The sequence below is a fragment of the Lithobates pipiens genome, unplaced genomic scaffold, assembly GCF_037356315.1.
Source record: "Lithobates pipiens isolate NorthernLeopardFrog02 unplaced genomic scaffold, aLitPip1_a1.2 Scaffold_19, whole genome shotgun sequence".
Classification (NCBI taxonomy): Eukaryota; Metazoa; Chordata; class Amphibia; order Anura; family Ranidae; genus Lithobates; species Lithobates pipiens.
Window position 1 is genome coordinate 226995851 of NW_027507764.1, and position 26965 is coordinate 227022815.

At 40.9% G+C, this 26965-nt stretch overlaps 1 protein-coding gene across 3 annotated transcripts in view; it reads left to right on the top strand.

Annotated features, from left to right (window-relative positions):
- The window catches only part of DDC (dopa decarboxylase), a 232366-nt gene extending 206883 nt beyond the window's left edge, over positions 1-25483 (top strand). For all 3 annotated transcript variants that reach the window (XM_077491761.1, XM_077491762.1, XM_077491760.1), the window contains exons 13-15: positions 7-108; positions 21246-21470; positions 25261-25483. In XM_077491761.1, the coding sequence (XP_077347887.1) occupies positions 7-108; positions 21246-21452 (309 nt within the window). In that variant the 3' untranslated portion in view covers positions 21453-21470; positions 25261-25483. The remainder of the gene's footprint in view (positions 1-6; positions 109-21245; positions 21471-25260) is intronic.
- Positions 25484-26965: the final 1482 nt, after the last annotated feature.

Below are 26965 nucleotides of genomic sequence, written 5' to 3' on the forward strand. Positions count from 1 at the left end.
TGACAGCATGTTCGACTGGCTCAGGAGTTTCTGGAGTTTGTTAAACAAGACGACCGTTTTGAAATCTGCGGAAAAGTTGTTTTGGGTCTTGTATGCTTTCGTTTAAAGGTAAAGAGTTACATAGTTACATAGTAGGTAAGGCTGAAAAAAGACAATAGTCCATCCAGTTCAACCTGTGTGGGTGCATGTGTATCAGTGCCTATGCTTTGCCATATTCCTGTATGTTGTGTCCTTTAAGATGTACATCTAAAAGTCTTTTAAAGATATCCATACTCCCTGAAGTCACCACCACTTGGGGGAGAGAGTTCCATAACCTTATTGCCCTAACAGCAAAGAACCCCCTACGCAGTTTAAGGTTGAACAACTTCTTCTCCAGTCTCATTGTGTGGCCCCGTATCCTTTTACAACCCCTATGACTGAATCATTTATTTCCTATGCCGGGATCCCCATTGAGATATTTGTAGATCGCTATTATCTCCTCTCAAGTATCTTTTATCCATTCTCCAGTGAGAATAAATTTAGCGTCCCCTTATTAATTTTGTTGCCCTTTTTTTGGACTCTCTGCAGTTCCAGCACATCCCTTCAGAGGACTGGTAACCAAAACTGGACTGAAAACTCCAGATGAGGCCTGACCAGAGATTTATAAAGTGGCAGGATTATAGTTTTGTCCCTGGAGTATATCTGTTTTTTTTATGCATGCTAATATTCTGCTGGCATTGGCAGCTGCAGCTTGGCACTGCATGCTGTTTATCTACTAGTACCCCTAGATCCTTCTCCATCTTTGACTCCCCCAGCTGTACTCCACCTAGTGAATATTTTACATGTATGTTTTTTGACCCCAAGTGCATTACTTCACATTTCTCCAAATTAAACCTCATTTGCCATTTGTCTGCCCACTCCTTTATTTTATTCAGGTCATTCTGCAAAATTTCCATGTCCTGATAAGAGTTTATTACTCTGTTTAACTTTGTGTCATCCGCAAAAACTGAGACTGAAATATTTATCCCATCCTCTATGTCGTTTATGAATATGTTGAATAGAATTGGTCCCAAGACAGAACCTTGTGGTACCCCACTCACTACTCCAGACCAGTCTGAGTACATGTTATTTATCACAAGAGTGATATTGTTGTAATGATGTACTCAAGACCCATTGAACACAATAAAATGTGTTATTCTTAAAGAGTTGGATGTACTAGTTCGTGGAAGGAACATTCTGTTATCTTGTACCAAGCGTATTGGCTTTTAGCTTGGGCTGAGAATGTTCTACTACTTTCATGGTCACATGTGGGAAGAGATTGTCACATGAAATGACCACAAGAATATAATAATCTTACTATGGGGTTGATTTACTAAAACTGGAGAAAATCGATGCAAAATCTGGTGCAGCTCTGCATAAAAACCAATCAACTTCCATTTTTGTTTTCTGGTTAGAAGCTGATTGGCTCCCATGTACAGCTGCAGTAGATTTTGCACTCTCCAGTTTTAGTAAATAAACCTTTATGAGTTGATAATAAAAAAAACATATTGCAGACCAAGGTCTGCATCACAAGAGATCTGATTGGGGCTTCCATTTTTTTTGTTTGTATCTGCTAATAAAGGGAGTGAAGATGCTCAAAGATGAAGCATGGTCAGATATACAGGCAAAATCACACAGCCCTTGGATGTCCCCTAAACAAGTTTTTTTGAGGGGTGGACTTTCTAAAAAAAAATAGACTGTGCATTTTGCAATTACAGTTGCTTAGTAAATGCGGCAAAGCTTCATTTGCAAAGAATACCCAATCAGGTGCAAGGAAAATTTGAAAAAATTGTATTTTCACTTGCACGCGATTAAATGATGGAAAGCGGAAGAGCTTCACCACATTTGCTAAGCTATGGGGAAAATCAGTGCAACTGCATTTGCAAAATGCACAGTCTATTTGCCTTTAGTAAATCTACTACATTACATGCTAGAGAGAAGGATGTGAGAAGTTTTTCAGACAACCGCTAACACTAACTTTTAGGGCTCATTCACACCAGCAACTGCATATCACATTGCGGTAACATGTACATTACTTCACACACAGTTACACAGTAGGCAAGGTTGAAAAAGGAGACAAGTCCAACCTATGTGTGTGATTATATGTCAGTATTACCTTGTATATTCCTATATGTTGTGGTCGTTCAGGTGCATATCTAATATTTTTTTTTAATTATTGATGCTCCCCGCTGAAACCACTGCCTGTGGAAGAGAATTCCATATCCTAAAAGCTCTTACAGTAATAAAAAAAAACCTCTACGCAGTTTGACGTTAAATCAATTTTGTTCTAGTTTTAGTGAATGGCCACGCGTCTTATTAAACTCAGTTTTGTGGAAAAGTTTTATCCTTATTGTGGGGTCACCAGTACGGTATTTGTACATTGAAATCATATCCCCTCTTGAGCGTCTATTCTCCGGAAAGTTTAGTGCTCATAACCTATCCTTATAACTAAGGTCCTCCAGTCCCTTTGTTGCCCTTCTCTGGACTCTTTTCAGTTCCAGCACATCCTTCCTGAGGACTGGTGCCCAGAACTGGACAGCATACTCCAGGTGCGGCCAGATCAGAGTCTTGTAGATTGGGAGAATTATTGTTTTATCTCTGGAGTTAATCCCCTTTTTAATGAATGCCAATATTCTGTTTACTTTACTTGCAGCAGCTTGGCGTTGCATGCCATTGCTGAGCCTGTCGTCTACTAGGTCCCCCAGGTCCTTTTCCATCCTAGATTCCCCCAGATTTTCTCCCCCTAGTGAGTAGATTGCATTTATATTTTGCCACCCAAAGGCATTGTTTTACATTTTTCTACATTACACCTTAGTTGCCCACTGAATTAATTTGTTCAGACTATCTTGCAAGGTTTCCACATCCTGCAGAGAAGTTATTGCCCTGCTTAGCTTAGCATTGTTCGCAAATACAGAGATTGAGCTGTTTATCCCATCCTCCAGCTCGTTTATGAATAAATTAAATAGGATTGGTCCCAGGACAGAACCCTGGGGGACCCCGCTTTCCACCCCGGACCATTCCAAGTGCTCCTCATTTATCACTACCCTATGAACATGCCCCTGTAGCCAGTTTTCAATCCATGTACTCACCCTATGCTCCATGCCAACGGACCTTACTTTGTACAGTAAATGTTTATGGGGGACTGTATCAAATGCTTTTGCAAAATCCAGATATACCATGTCTATGGGCCTTCCTTTATCTAGATGGCAGCTCACCTCCTCTTGGAAGATTAATAGTTGGTTTAGCAAGAACGATTCTTAATGAATCCATATCCATGCTGATTACAGCTAATGATACCATTCTCATTACTAAAATCTTGTATATAGTCCCTTATCATCCCCTCCAAGAGTTTACACTATATTGATGTTAGGCTAACTGGTCTGTAATTCCCAGGGATGGAACGTGGCCCTTTTTTAAATACGGATACTGGATTGGCTTTTCCCCATCAGCTGGTACCATTCCAGTCAGTAGACTGTTCGTAAAAATTAGGAACAATGGTCTGTCAATTACTTGACTGAGTTCCTTAACCCCCCTGACGGTCTTCCCGAGTCTGGCTCGGGGTGGAATTTTTGTACCATTAGCGGTAACCCCGAGCCAGACTCGGGACCGCATCCCTGGATCCAGGAGGAGGTTTACTTACCTTCTCCCTTGGATCCAGCGTTGTCTCCCCGCTGTACGAGCGAGCCGTGCCTCGCTCAATCTATCACGGAGCCGATCTCCGTGCCCTGCGAGCGTTACGACGCACGGGGACGGAGATCGGTGCCAAATTAAAAAAGTGAAACACACAGTATACATACAGTATAATGTAGTCTTACAGATTACATTGCTGTATGTAAATATTTCACATCCCCTTTGTCCCTAGTGGTCTGCCCAGTGCCCTGCATGCAGTTTTATATAATAAAAACTGTTCCTTATGCCTGGAAACTGGAGATTGTCCATAGCAACCAAACTGTCATTGTACATCAAAAATGGTTTTAGACCAGCTAGAAAACAGCGATAATAAATTAGAATCACTCGCAGAATTGAGCGATAGCGATTTGTGGAGAGATCTGTCATCAAATACTGAAAAGTAATGACAGTGACAATTCTGCAACTGAGCAAATTTCAGTGTTTTTGATTTGATTACATTATTGAATCATTTTTATTATTGTTATATTATTATTTGGTACAATTATTTATAGTTATTTATTATATTATAATTTATGATTTCATTTTTCAAACTTTATCATACCCGGGATGTCTGCTAGACTCTGGTTTGGACAGATTTAAGAGAGTTATTCCTAAGAATTACAGGACTACAATATAAAACGCCAAATTTTCATGCAAAATAATGGTACCGCTTTTAGCACCTAAAATCCAAAATAATCGTACCGCCAGGGAGGTTAAGAACCCTCGGGTGGAAGACATCTGGTCCCGGTGACTTATTAATGTTAAGTTTTCCAAGTCTAATTCTAACACTTTCCTGTAATGTGCAGCAAAATACATTAAATGTGTTTGTGCATTTCAGTGCCATTTAATTATACTGATGGGCACCCCAATGCAACTTGTGATGAATGTTTCATTGAACCAAAACAATGATGTGTTGTGCTGCATTGCTAAAAATGCTGCATCTTGCCTTCATATGTAATGTGCATTACGGTAAAATTGTGTTACTGCAACACAATAGTGTGAATGGGCCCTTAAGCAAGAAACCACAGTAGTTAAAATGGTATTTATGCCTCTTACCTTTGAGAGCTGCCTTCTAGTGGTGTCTACAGGACACATAAAGAACAGAGATTTTTGTTGCAAACATTTGTAAAAACGTTTCCTTTCAAAACACTTCTGTAAAGCGTGTACCCAACTTAAAGTCGAAATTCTCAACTATGAGACAAATAAAGCAATGCATAAATTAAATCAATTCTCCAGCCTCATCCCCCCTCCCCCCTCCCATTTTTTAAACCTCTGCATACCTTATGATGGGTACTGAATGTTTCAGGTACTCACGCGCCCAGTCATCCAGTGGTGTCTTGCAGAATCCTGTCAGCACTCTGGCCCCATTCGGTTCCGTTCCGCCATCTTTTGTGATGTCATCTCGAGGCCCGCTAGCTCTTTCGGATTTAGCCTACAGACCTTAGGATGACACGCCACTAAGCCCACCCCCCTTCTTCTTTCTCTATAACGCAATATGCCTCCTGGGATATGTGACGTGCATATCTCATGAGCTATAGCAGGCAAAATGTCTATAATTCCCCTAGCTAAATTATGGGAATTAGGCCCCTTTCACACTTGTGCAGCTTGTCTGGCGACTTGGGACTGCAAAGTTGCATGACTAGTCATACCCCATTATTTCCAATCCATCCATATCTGTGTGACTTCAAAGTAGTCCCTGCACTACTTTGGTCTGTCTTTGATGCAACCTTGAGGTCCATAGACCTCAAGATTGCACAGGCATTGCTTCAAGTCATGGCAAAAATCGTGGCAAAGTCACACAAGTGTGAAAGGGGACAGAACTCTAAAAAAAAAGTAAACAAACAAAAAAGTATGCTTTACGTGGGGAGAAGGGGAGGAGGAGTTTAGAGGAGGGAACTTCACAATAAGGGTGACATTCCACTTTAAGAACAAACTTACCTGCTTATATATACATAGTTGCATAGCAAAGTGTATACATAGATGTATTATTTTTACCTACTATCCTGGGAAGGGGTCAGCAGTTCAAATATGTAATATAAAAAATAGCAGCTTTTGAGTACCAGCCACCTTGGACAACCATGGTCTGTCCCCAGGACTCCACAAATGACTTGATGACTCATCAACTTTTTCTTTCCTGGTTTGGAGCCATTGAGAACTTAAATCTGGTAGAGTATGGCATGGCAAATCACAGATAGCAAGCAATTGAGCTGCAAGTTTGAAAATGACTTGCAAAGCTATTGCTAGACTTACTGGGCTTCACAAGTTTTTGCACAATTGCAGCAAATCTGCATTGCATGACTCCAGATCAACTTTCTTCTGCAAGTCTGCTGAAAGTTCTGGTTCAGTTATGTTGTGCAATAGTAATTTCACTACAGGGGTCACTGTGACTTGCAGAGCTCTTGCTGAAGACTCACCACTGCAACTTTGCTCTTGCTGGAGTCTTGCCACGCAAATTTGTTACAATTTGGAAAAGTGTCAACTAGAACTTGTGCTTCAAGTGCTCTGCAAGTGTTCAACTTGCCAGTGAAAATGTGCAGCAAATTAACAAGACTTACAGTTCAACACTGCCACTAATTTGTGGCAAGTTATTTTTGCTATCTGGGATGTACAGTATCTCACAAAAGTGAGTACTCCCCTCACATTTTTGTAAATATTTTATTATATCTTTTCATGTGACAACACGGAAGAAATGATACTTTGCTTCAATGTAAAGTAGTGAGTATACAGCTTGTATAACAGTGGAAATTTGCTGTCCCCTCAAAATAACTCAACACACAGCCATTAATGTCTAAACCGCTGGCAACAAAAGTGAGTACGCCCCTAAGTGAAAATGTCCAAATTGGGCCCAAAGTGTAAAAGTTTTGTGTGGCCACCATTATTTTCCAGCACTGCCTTAACCCTCTTGGGCATGGAGTTCATCAGAGCTTCACAGGTTACCACTGGAGTCCTCTTCCACTCCTCCATGACAACATCACAGAGCTGGTGGGTGTTAAAGACCTTGTGCCCCTCCACCTTCTATTTGAGGAGGCCTGACAGATGCTAAGGAGGGTTTAGGTCTGGAGACATGCTTGGCCAGTCCATCTCCTTTATCCTCAGCTTCTTTAGCAAGGCAGTGGTCATCTTGGTGGTGTGTCTGGGGTTGTTATCATATTGGAATACTGTACTGTGACATACATGCTCTGCTTCAGTATGTCACAGTACATGTTGGCATTCATGGTTCCCTCAATGAACTGTAGGTCCACAGTGCCGGCAGCACTCATGCAGCCCCAGACTATGACATTCCCACCACCATGCTTGACTGTAGGCAAGACACACTTGTCGTTGTACTCCTCACCTGGTTCCCGCCACACACAATCTGAACCAAATATGTTTATCTTGGTCTCATCAGATCACAGGACATGGTTCCAGTAATACATGTCCTTAGTCTGCTTGTCTTCAGCAAACTGTTTGCGGGTTTTCTTGTGCATCATTTTTAGAAGAGGCTTCCTTATGGGACGACAGCCATGCAGACCAATTTGATGCAGTGTGCAGTGTATGGTCTGAGCACTGACAGTATGAGTGAGTGAGAGCAATAACACCAAATTGAACACACCTGCTTTCCATTCCCCTTGTAACACTAACGAGTCACATGACACCAAGGAGGGAAAATGGTTAATTGGGCCCAATTTGGACATTTTCATTTAGGGGTGTACTCACTTTTGTTGCCAGTGGTTTAGACATTAATGGCTGTGCGTTGAATTATTTTGAGGGGACAGCAAATTTACACTGTTATACAAGGTGTACACTCACTACTTTATATTGTAGCAAAGTGTGATTTCTTTAGTTTTGTCACATAAAAAGATATAATAAAATATTTACAAAAATGTGAGGGGTGTAGTCACTTTTGAGAGATACTGTATGTCAAATGCTCATGTAAACTAGCCATTAGACAACCATAGCCGTTTACAAATTTAAAAAGAAAGGTAACAAGATAATACAAGTTGAGATTTACTTTAAATAAAATTCAAGGAAAATTAAAATGCTTTATTAATGTAAGGATCTGTTTGGCGGCATTTTAAATTCCATACTTAGGGTAGTTGCAGTAATTGCAGAACACCGTTTAAGTCACTTGTAAATATCAGGTAATAAATATGTTACTTCATGTGTTTTATCCTCCCAAGAAATTAAAGTTTAGTCAGGAGACTTCCTTTCAGAATTGCCAACTAAGTCCCCCTTTCTCATATGGCCATATATAAATACAATTGGGGCAATGTAATGTAGAAACTGCATTTGTTCATTGTTTTCTCAGCATTTATATATACAGATGCCAGATAGGGACCATGGGATTGATTGAGGAGTTTGTCTAATCCTACCCCTAGAGAGTGCTGGAATCATAATCATATAAGAATCAGATTCTTAAAAACTGTAATGTCATTCCAGCATGGTACTAAATCGAATTCTTGATAAACCAAATAAACATAGAACCACATTAAATCACCCACCTAAATGAGACAAGAAATTGGCTATTATACTCTTTCATCACAATTTAGTGGATGTCCAAAGGGAACTTCATCCAACCAAGAGGGACTATACCCATACCGCCCAACTTTTTAGGATGGGAAAGAGGGACACTTCTTAGCAAAAGTATGTAGGCATAGAACACACCCTTGCCACACACCCTTACAAGGAGAAATAATACACAAAAAATGATTGGCTAAAACCACAAGTGCTTTTTTTTAATCACTATTATTTATTTATATTGGCTTTTAAAACTAAATTTGATACAAGGTTTAGACGTTTAAAATATTTTTTGATAGATAGAAAAATGCGTTTTTTATACAGATATATACATCAGACCAAAATGAGTAACAAACAGATAAGAAAGACTGTTCCTCCAAATTATAGATAGTTGGGAGCTACGTAAATCCACTACTCTCACATTCACTTGACATAATCTAGGACTGATCACATTCTCAATTCCTCTTCATGCATCTCTTTGTTTATAATAACAAAAAATGACTGAAGACCATTTACCAGCAGTTACACTTTTATCCAGTCTCAGAAGACAAGACACTTCCTTCTCTTGGAGACGTTCCTCAGTAATCCTTCAAAATGCTTTGGTAATGCAACATCATCTAATAAAACATATTGATTTAAGTATTTCATTTGAAACTTTCCCTATCATTTACTGCACCACTAACAAGGCCAAAATCAAGGAAACCTTCAAACCAAAAAAACGCTAAAATGATTTAAGGAACAGAAAAAAAATGTGCATAAGGAGCAAAATAGATTAAATTAGACTGAGACCTAATAAATGCCTTACAACAAAAGCTAAAAAAAGTGGACAAACTATTGTTATATTTAAGCTGACTATCCAGGCACATTCCTTGCAGGGAAACCATACAAGTCCTACAATTAGTAAATCTGATGGTTCCCTCACTTAAAATCCCCAAGCTGTAATTAAAGAATTATACTTATATAATTCCAATCTTCATACAATACCTAACTAGGTCTAGATAAACAGCATAGAAACATTTTTGAAGACCTCACGATTCGACCTCGTTCACATGCCCATTGGCAGTTTTGCCATCAAACACCCTAATTCATCCAAATGTCTGGCCCTGAAGGCTTAAGTGCACTATATTACAGAAAAATGTGTAACACAACTGGTGCCACGACTAGTTAAATACTTCAATGTGCTTCTACAGGGTTAACCTTTAGATAGAAACTCCAACAGGGCTCACAATAGCATGACTTCTAACACTCATAGAGGCTCATGCAAAGTTTCAAACTATAGACTGATATCCTTAATCAACTATGATCTAAAATTCTTTACAGAAATATTTGCCAAAGGACTTTGGCTGGCTGAATTCTTAAAACAATATAACCACATAGATTGAAAGGGTTTGGTTCCCTATAGACACACATCATACCAAATTAGAAAGATGAATGATCTTATCTACCTATTAACATTGGGTTGGGATGATGTAAGACAGGCAGAGAATGTTACTTTTCCTGGACCTGCATAAAGCTTTTCCACATGTCGTCCTGGAATTACCTTTTTTTTTTTTTTTTTTATCTTGACTAGGCTGAACTTGGTCCTCAATATATAATCATGTTGAATTTCCGCTATTCAACCTCTATTATATCTATTATCATGGTGAAAGGATTTAAATTTTATATTAGCATTAGCATGGGACCCAAGACAGGGGTACCTTTTTGTCATATCTCCTATAGCCATAGAAATGATAGCTATATCCATTCATATGCACCCAAATATTTGGGCCATTATTAATGGAGACATTGCAACATAAATGCACTCTCTTTGCAGATAGCTTTAATTGCGTGTCACTTTCCCAGTTACAATACTACCCAAGATGTTTAAGATCTTACAGATTGATGGGGAGAACTGGAGTATATGGACCATAGAAAAATCATAGAGCTACATATGACCCTTGTAAAGGCTAACTATAGCTCACTGGTACTTAGTACTCATTAGATGTGTAAAGATTTTCCCTAATGTTTCTCTGACCTGTTTCATAAGACTTGAATGAATGGGAATATTCCACATTAGGTGGACTAGGTGTTTCTGAACAGATCATTGATTTATTCTGTAACCAACATTAATATTCCCAAAAAAGCATAATGAACCTGCTGCTGATATTTCCCGGATAAAAAATCTGGAAATAATCCATGGTTAAAGATACATTCCGGGTTTGGTATATTTTTTACATAGTTACATAGGTCCAGCTTTGACCTATGTAACTATGTACAGTATGTATTATACCTGAACTACGCCCTTTGATGTTGGAAATTACTGAAGTAGACACTGCTACTCCAGTGGTCTCCATTTGCTTCTGTGTCCCATGCGGAGATGTTGCCCATTCTCTGACTGGACAAGATGGAGAGTGGGACAACACTGTCCTGCATCTCTAACTTGTCCAATCAGAGAAGAAGTTGCATTCATTCAGAAAATGTGCTGAACAGCCAAATGTTTGTGTTTAGAGTGCGTGAGGCCAGCTTCTCAGCATGGTATCCAGCAGCAAGTGGAGATCACTACAGTAGTGATGTTTACTTCAGTGATTTCCAGCTTCAAGGGACATCGGCCAGGTATGGTATATACTGTACATCATTACATTGGTCCAAACTGGACCAGTGAAACGATGTATAAAATATCAGTACCTAGAATTCCTCTTTATTATTACTACAAGAACTAATATTTCCTAGATAGTGCTCCAGCAGGCAGTTTAAAAGATAAACAAGATAGTTGCAAATGTCTGGAAACAGATACCCTATATACAATCTCCTAACTAAATTCTGTAGCACAGAATGGAAGGAGGGTTAGGTGTGGTGAAACCCTACCTTTGCCATACTTGCATATTCTTACATGGTCAACCAAGATTGGGTGGGTAATTACATTTTTTAAGAAGGCAGTGCATATGAAATAAATCCTACCTTGATATTACAAAGCCCAAAAAAAAAAATCTCACCCTGCAGAAAGTAAACCCAAATGCATGTCAGGCTCTTTTAAATTTGAAGGCATCTTAAACAATACCAATTTCATCCATTGAAGTAGGGCTTTGAAGTTCAGAGAATTGCGTGTGATCGTGTTTATTTATTTTATTCCAGTATGATTATGAACAGACTTCTTCCCACTTAGTCAATTTGATGCCCCAGTTATCATAGTTATGATGTTGCCAGTTGCTGAATACATTAATATGCCCCATACAAAGGGTTACACGGGATGCTACTGTGTTGACTAAGAGGGAACTGATTTTCTTTGTGTTTGTGCCACATTTAAGACCGATCCCCTGCTGTGGTAAAAAGCAGCTGTGAGCTGAGTTTTCAGATGCTCTACAAATCTGTTTAATATTTACACTGTACACAAGGACTGCATGTAGCGAAATTAAGATATTTATTCATGGGAAAACCCCTGCTTTCAGTAAAAGACATACATGCCAAATCTCACCTTACATTTGTGCAATGTAGAAATTATTGATAAAAATGTACCTTTCCAAATTGTTAAAGCTAGCGCAAAAATGGAATGTCTAGTAGTTTTACTCACATTTTCTTTGTATATTGTGGTTAGAACTAAAAATTGCATGTACTTTTTGTCCGAAAAAAAAAGATATTAATATTTTGTATTTGTTTTAGTAAGTAGGTTAGGCTTTCAGATTTTATTTATAGACTCTCCTGGTACCTTTAATGCTGCGTACACATGACCGGACTTTCTGGCAGACTAGGTCCGATGGGATCAGTCCGTTGGACAATCCGATTGAGTGTGGGCTAATCCGATCGTTTTTCATTATAAAAATCCAACAGACCTAGAACTAGAACATGTTTCAAATCTGTTCGGCAGACTTAATTCCTATCGGGAAAACTGTTCGTCTGTGTGCTAGTCCAACGGACCAAATACGACGCAAAGAAAGCTATTGGCTACTGGCTATTGAATTTCCTTTTTAAGTCCCGTCTTATGTCATCACGTTCAAAACGAACGGACTTAGTCCGTTTGTGTGTGGCCAAGTCCGTTTGTTCGGAAGTCTGCCGGAACTCCGCTGAAAAGTCAGTCGGGAAGACCGTCAGCTCTAGTCTGCCGGAAAGTCCAGTCGTGTGTACGTGGCATTATAGAAAAAGAACCTGTTTACAGAGCTTAGCAGCACAAGGTGTAGTTTATATACTATACATATACACACATGTGTACACATACAGTATGCAATTATCCTTCCTTTGTTTAACAGCTCTATTAATGGTTTAAATTAAACAAATCATTCCTCTGGGCTAAGAGCTATTGTTGTGTTTTCCTCTTAGCTAAACACTGGTGCTCTGGTGACTTTATCATGTATTAACTGATTATTTGTAAAGGAGGAAAAGATTACCTTATTTTCTCAGATAGAAATAGAGGGGAAACAGTGTAATGTTATCATTGCATGAGATTTTAACCACTTGCCTACTGAGCACTTAAACCCCCTTCCCGCCGAGGCCAATTTTCAGCTTTCAGTACTGTCGCATTTTGAATGACAATTGCGCGGTCATGCTACACTGCACCCATATGAAATGTTTATCTTTTTTTTTTCACACAAATAGAGCTTTTTTTGGTGGTATTTAATCACTACTGGGATTTTTATTTTTTGCTAAACAAACAAAAAAAAACAAAAATTTTGCAAACAGGTAATTTTTCTCCTTCAATGATGTGCACTGGTAGGCTGTAATTATAGGTACTGAGAAGGTGGCACTGATAGGTGGCCCTTATGGGTGGCAATGATGGGCGGCACTGAATGGCACTATGTGGCATTGAATGGCACTGGTAGGTGACACTGATAGCCAGCACTGATGATGAGGCACTGATTGGCAGCACTGATCAGCACTAATAGGTGAGCACTGGTAGGAAGCACTGTTTTGCATTGGTAGGTGTCACTGGCGGGCACAGTTGAATTAGCGGTGGCTCTCTGTTTGGGAACAATGACCCTCTGACAGATGCATAAACAAAGATAGTACCCCTGAGTGGACTTTAAATGCATTAATATCAATGCAAAAAGTATTAGAGTGATTGAGGTGTAGCAAAAGTATATATTTAAAGAGGAAGTAAACCCTGATGGGTTTACTTCCTCTTTTTTCCCCTGCAAAGGTAAAGCATAATGGACTACTATGCATCGCATAGTAGCTCATTATGTGTCACTTACCTGACACAGGAGCCAGCGAAGTCGCCGCTGTCCCCTGCAGTCCGCCGCATCCATCTTGCTGGTGGCGTCTCGCAGCTCCGACGAATCACAGCGGCGAAGCCGCGATGACGTCACTCCCGCGCATGCGCACGGGAGTCGCGTCTCGCAGCTCCGCCGCTGTCATTCGGCGAAGCCGCGATGACGTCACTCCCGCGCATGCGCACGGGAGTCGACAAATTAGGCAAATCCATTCTTGGACTTGCCGCATTTAGTGCGCCTGCGCGCCGCTGTCTACGGCGCATGCGCCGTAGACAGCGGTGCCCATTTTCGGGCAAATATCTCCTAAACCATATAGGTTTAGGAGATATTGCTTGGACCTACAGGTAAGCCTTAATCTAGGCTTACCTGTAGGTCAAAGTGGTTTGAAAGGGTTTACTTCCTCTTTAACAAGATATATTAAAAATATGATGATTTAAGACAAGAGGTTGTTGGAATGTATACAAATTATGGAGACACAAATATTAGAGCATACAATCAAATGTGATCCTTCACCCCACACATTTCAATTGAATGCTTTGTTCAGGGGTTTTCTTAAGAAACACACGTGCATCTATAACGTTATGAGAGATATGCAATGTCAATAAACAGTATTTCAAAAAGTACATATATTGTTATAAGATATATAATTCTCTGTTTTTAATTCACTTACATGTGCTATGATGGTGTCACAGATAAAATTCCATAATTCTATTTAAAAGCAAAGAAAACAAAAAAAGAGATATGTCTCATGGAAGAAGCTTAATAACCCTGCAAAGGTAATCTCCTCTGTGTTGAAGACTGGATTAAGAAGCCAGAAGTGACGGCCCCTCCCCTCCCAAAAATCTCCAGGAGAGGGCAGACAAGAGCACTGAGGCCACAAAAACTGGAAGGACAGCCTAAAAGTAAAAATAAAGAATAATTAGGAAATATGCATGCCCTATTCGTTAGGACTAAAATATAGGTGATAGCATAAAGCTGCTACCTGAGTAATAAGTTGGTCTGACAGATGCAGGTGATCAGGTTTTATTTCTTCTTCTCACGCTGTCAGCATGAAGATAAAAAAAGCTGATTACCATCTCTGTTTATATCACTTGATCAGCTGTCATTGGCTGACCGCTGATCATGTGGTAAGGGCCCTTACTCCGATCTATGATCAGCTGAGTCTTGTAGACTCGCTGATCACAGAGCATGCCATGCACACCGCACCCCGCAGGGGGGCGCGCAGGCAGCGCATGCATATGATGATGTACCTGGACACTCTCCCAGCAATTAAAGCCCATGCTGTAGCCATCTTTTGTCACTAGCTCTGGCGTGAAGGAGTTAATTATCCAGATATTGACTGGACAAATGGTATTGCACACTCAGCTAAGGGTTGCCAGTTCTTGATCATACTGAAAGACAATTTCATAGCTCAACTGGTAGAAGCCCCACTAGAATAAAATGCTCTGCTAGATCTGTGCATTTTAAATAGCATAGAGCTCACTGCTGAGGCGCAAACTAGGGACAACTTAGGCAATATTGGTCACTGTTTGATTGCGCTTCACGTAAGTTACAGAAAAGAGAAACTTTTGGGTACCACAAGAACTTTAATCTTCAGGAAAATCAACTTTAACCACTTGCTGCCCACCCACCCTAAAATGACAGTGGGGCGACATGGCTCTCGTTCTGGGACGCCGTCATAACGGAAGGCGATTGTGGCCACGCCGTGATGCTAGGACATGGCACAACCCTGATCTCTGTAAAGTGTCCACGGCTCTTTAACCATGTGATCGGCTGTGTCCAATCACAGCTGGTAACATGCAAACACGGCACAGTTAGAAGCTGAGCCAGAAAACAGTGAATGTGAGTGGCGGATAACTTATACAATCTGATACTGATACAATCTTCACCTCAGCCAATCAGATGAAACTCACTATTCATTGATAAACGACAAGGCTTCCTGTGAATGGTTGGGCAGCGCTCAACCCAACCCAATTTTGTACTGGGAATGGAACATTCACGCTTTCGGAACATAGTGCTGTATATTCTGTGTTGCCAATGCTATATACTGTTAATATGGCACTAACAGCGGGTTCATCTGTTAGTAAAGGAAATAGTTCATTTGGGCCAGCTTGGCTCAAATTAGTTACATAGTTAGTAAGGTTGAATAAAGACACCAGTCCATTCTGAGTGAGTGTCTACAATTGTCCCTATCCCTGTACATTGTAACATTGCACACTCACATTGGTCACTGCCCTCAAGGAACCCACAATCCAAGGTCCCCATTCATATACTAGGCCCAATTTTGGACCGAGGCCAATTAGCGTACCTGCATGTCTTTGGGGTGGGGTGCCCGGGGGAGCCCCACACTGGCACGGGGAGAGCATGCAGGCTCCAGGTGGGTGGTGTCATGGTTAGGATTTGAACCAGTGACCATTTTTACTGCTAGGTGAGAGTGCTAACCATTACACCACTGTGCTGCCTCACAATTACCTATTTAAATTCACCATAAACATGAAGTTAGCCTTTAGCCCTCCCATTGCGCTTTGGGGATAGTCTAGTCTGCTTTTCCACCCCAATCCCCCTACAGGATTGGCCATCAGGAGATGGACTGCTGAGCCAAAGAACCATGTGAATGTCATGTTTGAGAGGGAGACCCAGAGCATTGCTGGCTACTTCTCACTTAGTTAGGAGTAGGACAGATTATGTGAGATTGATCTCCATCAGGAACCTTGATGAGGTGAGAGGCCTTTGGCCACCATTTGATTCATACTTGTTTGCTGTCGCAGGGATTTTCTTCTGCCAGTAATGTTCTATGGAGCATGCATATTCTAGGCTTTAAATGACACCCCCATTATTTATGCTATATTGTACAACAGATGATGGCTGCCTAATAGTCACTATTAATGAAGTTCTTCTTCAAGGTAACTGTGTGCAGAAAAACATATGTAATGGTAGACTTTCATATTTTACAAATCAACGTGTTGAGGTTTGCATATGTCTGTCTGTTATGCCATGTACACACGACCAGACTTTTCAACATCAAAAGTCCGACGGAACAATTCCTCAGACCATTCGATCGTGTGTGGGCTGCAGCGGACTTTTGATTTGCAAAAGTCTGACAGACTTTAGAAATGGAACATGTTTCAAATTTTTCCGCCAGAACTCCGCCGGACCCAGTTCCTACCGAGAAATCCGCTCGTGTGTATGCTAGTCTGACGGACAAAAACCGACGCGAGGGCAGCTATTGGCTACTGGCTGTGAACTTCCTTATTCTAGTCCAGTTGTACGTCATCACGTTCGAATCCGTCGGACTTTGGTGTGATTGTGTGTGGCCAAGTCCGTTCATTCGGAAAGTCCGTCAGAACTCTGTCGGACTCTGTCAGAACTCCGTCAGAACTCCGTCGAAAGTCTGTCGGACCTAAGTCCGGTCGTGTGTATGCGGCATTAGACTCTTGCTCACAGCTCAGTAAATACAGCATATTTTTCTGGGTACAAGGACTGTGGCATATGTTACCATGAACAAAATAGGGTTGCTTTACTAAAAACAAACAGACTGTGCAGATTGCTAGTGCAGTAGCGCTAGAGATTAGTGAATGAAGGGAAGCTTGACTTTACAAAGAATATCCAATGACATGCAAGGAAAATAAAAAACAGCATTTTTGCTTGCACGATTGATAATGAAAGTCAGCAGAGCCTCCCCTAATTTACAAAGCTCTAGAGCAACTGCAGTTGCAAAGCGCACCATCTATTTACCTTTAGTAATCCCAATGAGTGGTGTCAAGTTTAAAGCCCCTCCCACTGTTTGAACAATTTTACTACACAAGTTTGCCTTATCAATGATCCTAATATGTGGGGGTATGAATATTCTTAGAAAGCTCAAACGGAAACACACACACGAATGGACCCCTTATCTATCTATTATGTAAAGATTATGTACATATAATAAAAACCAATATCAAACATTAAAAAATATACAAACTTAAAATAACTAAATAAAATCAACCAAAATCCTTTGAATTTCCCTATAAAGGAGATCTACTGTCCATGTAAAAAAGATCTTGCAAATGTTAACTCCTTTGCTAGGCTGGAAATGCTGCTAAAATCCGTGCCGGTCGGGACCCCCGTGAGCCCGGTCGCGGGTCCTGCGGACTCGATCACCACAGGCATACCCGTGATTGTCTCACGGGGCGGCTGAACTAGGAGATGCCGTTGTAAACAGCATCTCCCAGTTCTGCCTAGCAACAAGTGACGCTGATCTCTGCTCCACGTGATTGGAGCAGAGATCGGTGTTCACTAAAAGAAAGCCTAGCCCCCAACAGTTAGTAACACGCCCCTACAAACACTTAACGCCTACACTGCCACCCACTGGTTAACCCCTTCACTGCCAGTGTCATTTACACAGGAATCACTGCATTTGTATAGCAGTGATTGCTGTATAAATGACAATGGTCCCAAAAATGTGTCAAAAATGTCTGATGTGTCCGCCATAATGTCGCAGTCATAATAACAATCACTGATCACCGCCATTACTAGTAAAAAAAAATATTAATAAAAATGGCATAAAACTATCCCCTATTTTGTAAACGCTATAACTTTTGCGCAAACCAATCAATAATCGCTTATTGCGATTTTTTTTACCAAAAATATGTAGAAGAATATGTATCGGCCTAAACTGAGGGGAAAATTTTTTTTTAGATATTTTTGGGGGATATTTATTATAACAAAAAGTAAAAAATAATGCGTTTTTTTTTTCAAAATTGTCGCTCTATTTTTGTTTATAGCGCAAAAAATAAAAAACGCAAATACCACCAAAATAAAGCTCTATTTGTGGGAAAAAAAGGATGTCAATTTTGTTTGGGAGCCACATCGCACGACCGCGCAATTGTCAGTTAAAGCGACACAGTGCCGAATCGCAAAAAGTGGTCTGGTCTTAAGCCAGCAAAATGGTCCGGGGCTGAAGTAGTTAAACCTGTGAGTCTTGGAATCAGGGTCAGAGTTATTAGAGTTCAGGACAGCATGATTCATACTGACAGCTCTCTTGCTCCTCCCCCTGGTTCTAGAATGTTGAAAAATGTTCTAGAAACTAGCAGGCGGGGGCTAGGAGGGGCTGTTCTGTATATTTAGGGGCCCTTAGCCAATACCCAGAAAGTGGACCTGGCAGAGGACTAAGTGAGCCCTTATATAGACATGAGTCATGCTAGGAGGGGAGTCAGGTGGATGATGGAGATGCAGTGCTGAGGAAGCTGTCATTGGCTCTTGAGGCAAACCCCCTCTAATCTGGGGGGCAGGGTACTCTGCCTTGGGCCAGGGCTCGGTTGCTGGCCTGGGAGGATCCTGACAACAGGAGAATCTTAGAGAGTCAGTCGGGTAGACTGGTGAAGAGAGTCAGTCGGGTAGACTGGTGAAGAAGCAGCCAAGTGGGCTGGTGAAGAGGCAGCCAGTGGGCTAGCATTTCCTGCGGTGGTAGAGCTAGGATCAGTGTCTACAAAGGAGTTGGAGGTTCTTCAGGATGCAGTTCACAACACATTGTGCTACTTTCTAAAGGGACTGAGAGTTCCTAGCATGTAAGGGGCTGTTGCTGATCTAACAGAGACTGTTAGCTTGTACAGCGGAATCAATTGGAGCTGTACAGAGGATGAAGTGGAGCTGTATACAGGGAGGAAGTTTTCCCTGGTTTAGTCACTATCAAGTTGGGCATCCCATAATTCCCATGTCCATTCAAGCTATTACCCCCTAATAAAAACACAAAACAAAGCTCAAGGACTATTCACTGTGTCTGGATGAAAGCTGAAAATGTTACGTGCCTGGCTGTGCAGCAGTGGGGAGCTCTGTAACTTGCAACCCCTACATGGGTAGTGCTACACCTATAACAATGCAGGTTAGGTACTAAATAAATTTGCACCAATACAGTTTTTTAATCGGCGAGTATGAGTACCGATACTTTTGGTCAAGTAATTGCCGATACCGAGTACCGATACTTTGGGGTGCGATTTGCGGCAATACAAAAAAATCGCAATACAATTTCCCCCACTGCTACTGTGTGCCTGTGTGTGTGTGTCTAAAAGGGAAAAGCACCATCTAGTGGGCAGTTTAAAAAATGTTAGAACTCATAGGACATATCTGGCCACATGCAAAATAATCTAAATAGGTGTCCCGATCTGCAGATGATAGCAAGTCAGGACTACTGGAGGTGCTCACAGGGCTGGAAGAGAAGTTCCAGAACCCCGTGGGTATAGGGTGGAAGTGATGCCAACTTGGGGGTGGAATGCCTCTACATCTCTCCAAGAAATTCCTTATATATATATATATATATATATATATATATATATATATATATATACACACACACACACATAGGACAAAGGGAGAGGTTAAATCGGGTGCATGGGCAGCAATACAAACTGGCAGGTGTTTTAATCCCTCTGCACTCTGTCCAAAACAAAACAAAAAAAATTTTGCCTTTAGTTATACTTTAAAGTAGGGTGCCCCCTAAAAAAAAAAAAAATTAAAAGTCAGCAGCTACAAATACTGCAGCTGCTGACTTTTAATAATCGGACACTTACCTGTCCCAGGGTCCAGCGATGGAACGAAGCCTCCCCCTCATTCCCCGCTCTGCTCTCAGCGACGGCATTCTTACTGTGGGCACCCGGCTGTGGCATCACAGCCAGGCACCCACTGCGCATGCGCAAGTGGCGCCGGGCGCCGTGATACGCTGCACAGTCATCTAGGACATGTGAAAGATCCCAGATGACAGTGCGGCGCGAGGGGAAGTGATGTCACCAGCCCGGGCATTGAAGAAGGCAGACTACGAGGGACCCCCTAGCAACAGGCATTTAAAGGTGAGTAAAAAAAATATTTTTTTCCAATTTTTTTTAATGAATTTTGAGCTATTGTTTTTTTTATGGTGGCAACACCACTTTAAGGTAGGCCAGTCATTTTGGATGGGCTGTCATAACACCGAAATTAACCAAAAAAGGACATGCAGCATTTTTTCTGTTGCATCATCCCATCCCATTATGCTTTACTCTATATTCTCTGAATGCAGGTGTATAAGTCAGATGACTTATTTAAAAGAATGCACTGACTGTGAGTGATATCTAAGTCCATCCTACTTTTTATTTTAATTAAAAAAATGAGGGGCAATCATGTAGCAATTTTGAAAGTAAAAATAATAATTACATTCCCATTGAAAGCTGAATGTAAAAAAAAAAAAAAAAATTGTGAAAAAAAGCCACGTGGGGTCCCCCCCCCAGGTCCATACCAGGAATGAGCGAGCCCCCCCCTTGTGAACCATACCAGGCCACATTCCCTCAAAATGGGGGGAATGGGTGCTTTGGGGGGCTTGCCCCATGTTGATGAGGACAAGGGCCTCTTCCCGACAACAAATTGGCCAGTGGTTTCAGGGTCTGTGGGCGGGGGCTTATCAGAATCGGGAAGCCCTTTTTAACAAGGGGGCCCCTAGGTCCAGCCCCCCCATGTGAATCGATAATGGGTACCCCCCACTTCCTGTTTCTTGTCTGGAAAAAAAGCCTAGGCTTATGACATCAAGCACAGCTCTCTCTCTCACTCTCACGAGAATTTTCCAGGAAGGGAGGGGGGGTGAGTCATAAGAATGCCAAAGAGCGCTGCAGAGCTGGAGGTGCGTTTTTTTTCAAATCCAGGAAGTGAACAGGCAGCAGCTTCAGCTGCCCACAGTTAAAATGTTTGCAGCCAGGATCAGTGGAGTGAGATTTCTGCAGCATATTTGGCAAGTACAGAATCACAGTATATATAAAATATGCAAAGTGGTTGGAGGGAAGCTTCAGAATGGCAAAGATGTTTTTATTAAAAATTCCGTGAGCAGACTGCAGTTCCTCTTCAACACTTGAGATAATTTATTTTTATTTTTTTTCATTATAGGCATCCAATGAAGTAAATAAAGCACTTCTACACAAGATAAATAATGTGAAGAAAATCCATATTGTGCCATGCTGCTTAGAAGATAAATTTATTTTACGTTTTGCTGTTTGTGCTCGAACTGTTGAATCTAAACACATTACATTTGCCTGGAAACATATTGAAGAACTGGCCACTAAAGTCCTAATGGAAAAAGGAGAACACAAGTAATATAATATAATGTGAAAGGTGAGAATCTACTTTTTGTACCCCCCATCCCCTTTCCCCCTAGTTTATTCACTTTTGGATTTCCAATTTCACTTCTTTGATTTTTTGGTGGGTTGCTTTACTGAAGGCACAGAATTATCCCCAGAGTTTAGTGAATGTGGTGACATTTCGTTTTGCAAAATATACCCAATCATGTGCATAGAAATAATAAAAAAAAATCTGTATTTTAGTTTGCACTCGATTGGATGATGGCACTCAGCAGAGCTTCTCCTCATTCACTAAACTCTGGATAAAATCCCTTTGCAAAGTGCCTTTTGCAACGTTCTATTTGCCTTTAGTAAACCGACCTTTTGATCTCCTAGGAATCAAATGACATATCAGTTGAAAAACAATATCGATCACACGCAGATGAAAACAATTAGCTCCTATAACTGAGACAAAGAACCTAATGTAGAGGATCTCTGCTTTCAGAAAATATATAAGGTTTTGGGGGTCTTAATAAATCTCCAGGCCTAAAATGTGTATTTTAACCAGTTCCCGCCCAGCCTATAGCAATTTGACAGCTGAGTGGGACTGTTGTCAATCTGGGTGAACGTCATATGATGTCCTCCCACGCATGGCCATGCTGCGGGTACAATTAAGTCACCGGCTGTGCCCACCGGACACAGCCGATGACTGATTAGTGTACTGACCTCCTGCTGGTACCATGTGATCGCTGTGACAAATCACAGCCGATCACATGAAAGTTGTAAACAATGAATGGCTTCCTTTCATGCCATTCATTGTTACAATTGTGTTAGCTGTGATTGCTCACAGTGATCATGTGGCACAGACAGGGCAAATCACAGCTCATCTGTATCATATGATTAGCTGTGACTAATCACAAACAAACTGAATGAATCAATTTAATTCCATAAAATACTTGCTTATAGCAATGAAATTCACTGCTATAAGCAATCATAATGTGTAAAAAAAAAAAAAAAAAGAAAAAAAAACCCTCATCACTTACCTAGTTTAGTAAAATGGTCACATTATATTGCTCTGGTCATGATGTGTTAAAAAGAAAATCATTAAAAAAAAGAGAAACAAATGTAATAAAAAAAAAATACATATTTTTGTTTTTGTACTCACACCAGTCAGTGTCCCTGATCACCACCAGTTATATGATGTACTTCACTGGTGACAGTTTGTAAAAAAAAAAAAATAAATAAAAATAAAAGTGTGAACATTTTTGTTTTAATTTTTAAATTTCCAAAAAATTATGACAAAAAATGACAACTTCAAAACTTGCTATGCCTCTTACTAAATAACTTTGTCTACTTTCCAAAAAGGGGTCATTTGGGTTATGTCTGTACTGTCCTGACATTTTTGGACCCCAAGAAATGAGATGTCCGCCAGTGCATCAGGATTGATGAATTTTCATATATATATATACACACACACACTCTATAACTTTCCTACAGACTAAATAATATACACAAATGTGGGTTATTTTCACCAAAAAATGTAGCAGAATACATTTTGACCTAAATTTATGAAAAAACATTTGCAAAATGTTATAACAAAAACAAAGAAAATGTATTTTTTTTCAAAATGTTTGGTCTTTTTTCATTTATTTATCAAAGAATTTTAAACTCAGTGGTGATTAAATAACATCAAAAGAAAGCTCTAGTTGTGTGAACAAAATTATTAAAATATAGTTTGGGTACAGTGTTATAAGCCTGTGAAATTGGCGTCTAAGGTGTGACAGTGTCAAAAGATAAAAAAATTGGCATGGGCAGGAAGGGGCTAAAAGTGCTGGGTATTAAATTGGTAAAAGCGGAGTTCTGCTTAAAAGTCAGCAGCTACAAATACTGCATCTGATGACTTTTAATAATCGGGCACTTACCTGTCCCAGGGTCCAGCTATGCGGGGGAATGAAGCCTTGCTTGTTTCCCCTCCTGTCTGTGTTGCCAGAATTGTCACTGTGGGTGCACGGCAGTGGCTTCACAGCCGGGCACGCACTGCGCATGAGTGAGCCGGGCACGCACTGAGACACGGCGTGTCCCAGATGATTGCCGGGAAGGGAGGTGGGAGAGGAGAACTAACTTCCAGCTCCGCGGAGCCCCGGGAGGAAGTGGGAGCTGGAACCCTCTTTTTAGTTTTTTCGCCCCCCCAAAAAAATGACATGCCAAATGTGGCATGTCAGGGGGTCTTTCTCTTAAAGCAGAAGTTCCATTTTTGGGTGGAACTCTGCTTTAATATATGTGCAAAAAATTAAAAAAATTACTCTGGCAGCAAAACGGTTAATAAATGCCATGCTCAATTTTCTTAATATAGGCAGACAAATGTAGAAATAAAATGGAGTTTTTATTTTATTATGATTATTTTAAAACTGTACTGTCTTCTTAGTGACCCTATGCTCAGGAAGTACACTGGTTGGTTCTTGATAGTTCCTCTTCCCAGGTAGCCGTCAGTGACAAAGAATCTTTGATTCGCGGGATGGCATGTGCAAATGCTTCAGATAGATTGCGTCTCTCATAAGGGGCATAGCAGTCCTTCTCTGCAGACTAATAGTGGGGGACAGGCTGTTTAAGGGGAGAGCTGGAGTTATTTTATTATTAATAATTAATAATATTTGGACATTTATTTTTGATTCACTCTGAATTCATTTACATCATTTGATAGGAAGGTTTCAATTAAGCTTTAATGGTTCTTCTGCACAGGTGTTGTGCAAGGAAATGTTAATGTACAGATTGTTGATGCAAAGGGTTTTTAAAGGCTAAGTTCACCTTTTGACTAAAACAGCCAATGCAGTTAAAATACTATTTAGTAAAATATAGTTTAATGTGCTTGGCATACCTGTAGGCCCCTGCTGGCACCGTTGAACCTGTCAGATTTGCTATTATATTTAGACATCCCAAGTCTCCTGCGAGTCTCCTGAATTTGGCTGCGGGCTCACAGACGCCTGTGAGCGCCAGCGATCTCCCGGCTGGGCCTGTCACTCAGCCACAGACAGGAGACAGAGCAGCTGATTAGAGTACGGCCGCTCGGGCTGCTCTGTCTTCTGTCTGTGGCTTTGTGACAGGCAGATATGATGACGCCCCCGTCTGTGCGAGATGGAGTACTGTAACAAAGTCCCACCCTCCTAGATAGATGGAACACTGATCTTATGGTACATTGAATCAGTGTGACGTGAACCATAGGAGGCGGGAATTTGTTACAGTTGCCACCAGGATAGTCAAATCTGTTTCAGAGCACTGTGTGGACAGGCTGTATTTCATGGACACTGGTAAGGCTGTATTCCATGGGCACTGGTATGGCTGTATTCCATGGGCACTAGCAAGGCTGTATTCCATGGGCACTGGTAAGGCTTTTTTTTCTTCATGGGCACTGGTAAGGCTGCATTCCATGGGCATTGGAAAGTATGCAATGGGCAATGGAAAGGCTGCATTCCATGGGCACTGGTAAGGCTGTATTTCATGGGCACTGGTATAGCTGCATTTAATTAGCACTGGTAAGGCTGTATTTAATTGGGGGGGGGGGGGGGCAGCAGATGTTGGGCACTTGTTCCCAGAGTCACAGCAGCACACTTCTTTTTCTCAAAACCCATGCATGTGCAGTGCACTCCCTTTATCTTTATCCCAGCAACAATGAGCTGGAAACAAGCACCCAACATCTGTAGTGCCCTGGAAGGTATCCAAAAAAAATAATAATTACATTGGGGCTGTAGAAAATACAGATTGTATCTGCTATTCTTTTTTTTTTTATTTAATACAATTAATGCACATAACCAGAAAACTGACACAAAATTATTATTTTTTTTTTAAAGGACTGGACGATAACTTTCAATGAGCACACTGAAAAAAAAATGATATCTTTTTAACATATACAGTATTTTAATGGAAATATATATCTACTTTTTTTGTTGTCCAAAATAATGTTATTGAAATGATGATCAGATGAAATAAATGTCAAGATGTGATGTAAAACAAAGTGCCTTGTCTTCATTGTGATCAGAAATGCTGCATTACCAATAAAAATAAACAAATGAACATATTGTCAATTCTTTTCCCGGATTTGGACTAACAGGTATGAGGGCTCACAATCCTTCGGCAAGTACATGGTGCTAATTGCTAGTGATGCCTAATGAGAATGGACAATGAGCAGTTTAGGATGAAGGTTTCATCTGCCCATGTATGCCAAGTGGGTTACTCTCTAGTGAAGGAATAAAGTGGCTGTAAATGCAGAAGGTTTTGTATCTTAATGCATTCTATGCATTAAGATACAAAATCTTCAGTGTGCAGCAGCCCCCCTAATACTTACCTCGATCCAGCGATGTTGCACTAGAGACTCGGCTGTCTAAGACTCTCCCTCCTCATTGGCTGAGACACACAATGGGCTCCATTGGCTCCCACTGCTGTCAAAGTCAGTAAGCCAATGAGGAGGGAGAGGGGGCGGAGCCAAACCATGGCTCAATGTCTGAATGGACAAACAGAGCAGCGGCTCAGCTTGGGTGCCCCAATAGAAAGCTGTGCAGAGCTGTGCTATGACAAGACAAACTCTCTGATAATCTATTTATAGCACCCACCTTAACACAAATGTCAGGCTGATTTTATCTTGTCGGAGAACTTGTCAGAAGTTATCATGCATGTTATCAAGTTCTTTGGAAGACGCTTCTGCAGCTGTTAACCATTTCAGCTTATAATCAGCTATTTGGCCAGAGCTCTGTGTGTGCTGCACAGACTGATGTTTTTTTTTTGAGGATTTACTTCTGGATCAGGATAGAAGCTTCACAGACCCATTAACTGGTTACTGTCCATCACTAATCCTGACCAGTTCACTGTTTGTAAGAAAATTAGTATTTTGGAAATTGGATGTGATGCTGTCTTCTGTCACTTGGTTGTACTTTCAAAGGAAAATCACTGACTTGATCTTGCAGAGCTGGTTTAAATAGAGTGGATCAGCCATGTGATACTATATACTTGTACACTGGGTTCAGCCATAAACACAGTCTCTGACCATCTCCTGAATAAATAATGTCTGCGATCCCTAACCGTCTCCTGTACTATGTATGCAATTTCTGATTATCTCCTGTAGTATGTATCAGTCTCTGATCATTTCCTGTACTATGTATGCAATCTCCGATCATCTCCTGTAGTATGTATCCAGTCTCTGATCATCTCCTGTACTATGTATGCCACCTCTGATCATCTCCTGTAGTATGTATCCAGTCTCTGATCATCTCCTGTACTATGTATGCAATCTCCGATCATCTCCTGTAGTATGTATTCAGTCTCTGATCATCTCCTGTACTATGTATGCAATCTCTGATCATCTCCTGTAGTATGTATCCAGTCTCTGATCATCTCCTGTACTATGTATGCAATCTCCGATCATCTCCTGTAGTATGTATCCAGTCTCTGCCCATCTCCTGTACTGTCTGCAGTCTCTGATCATCTCCTGTACTATGTCTGCATTCCCTGACCTTCTCCTGTACTATGTCTGCAGTCCCTGACCATCTCCTGTAGTATTTC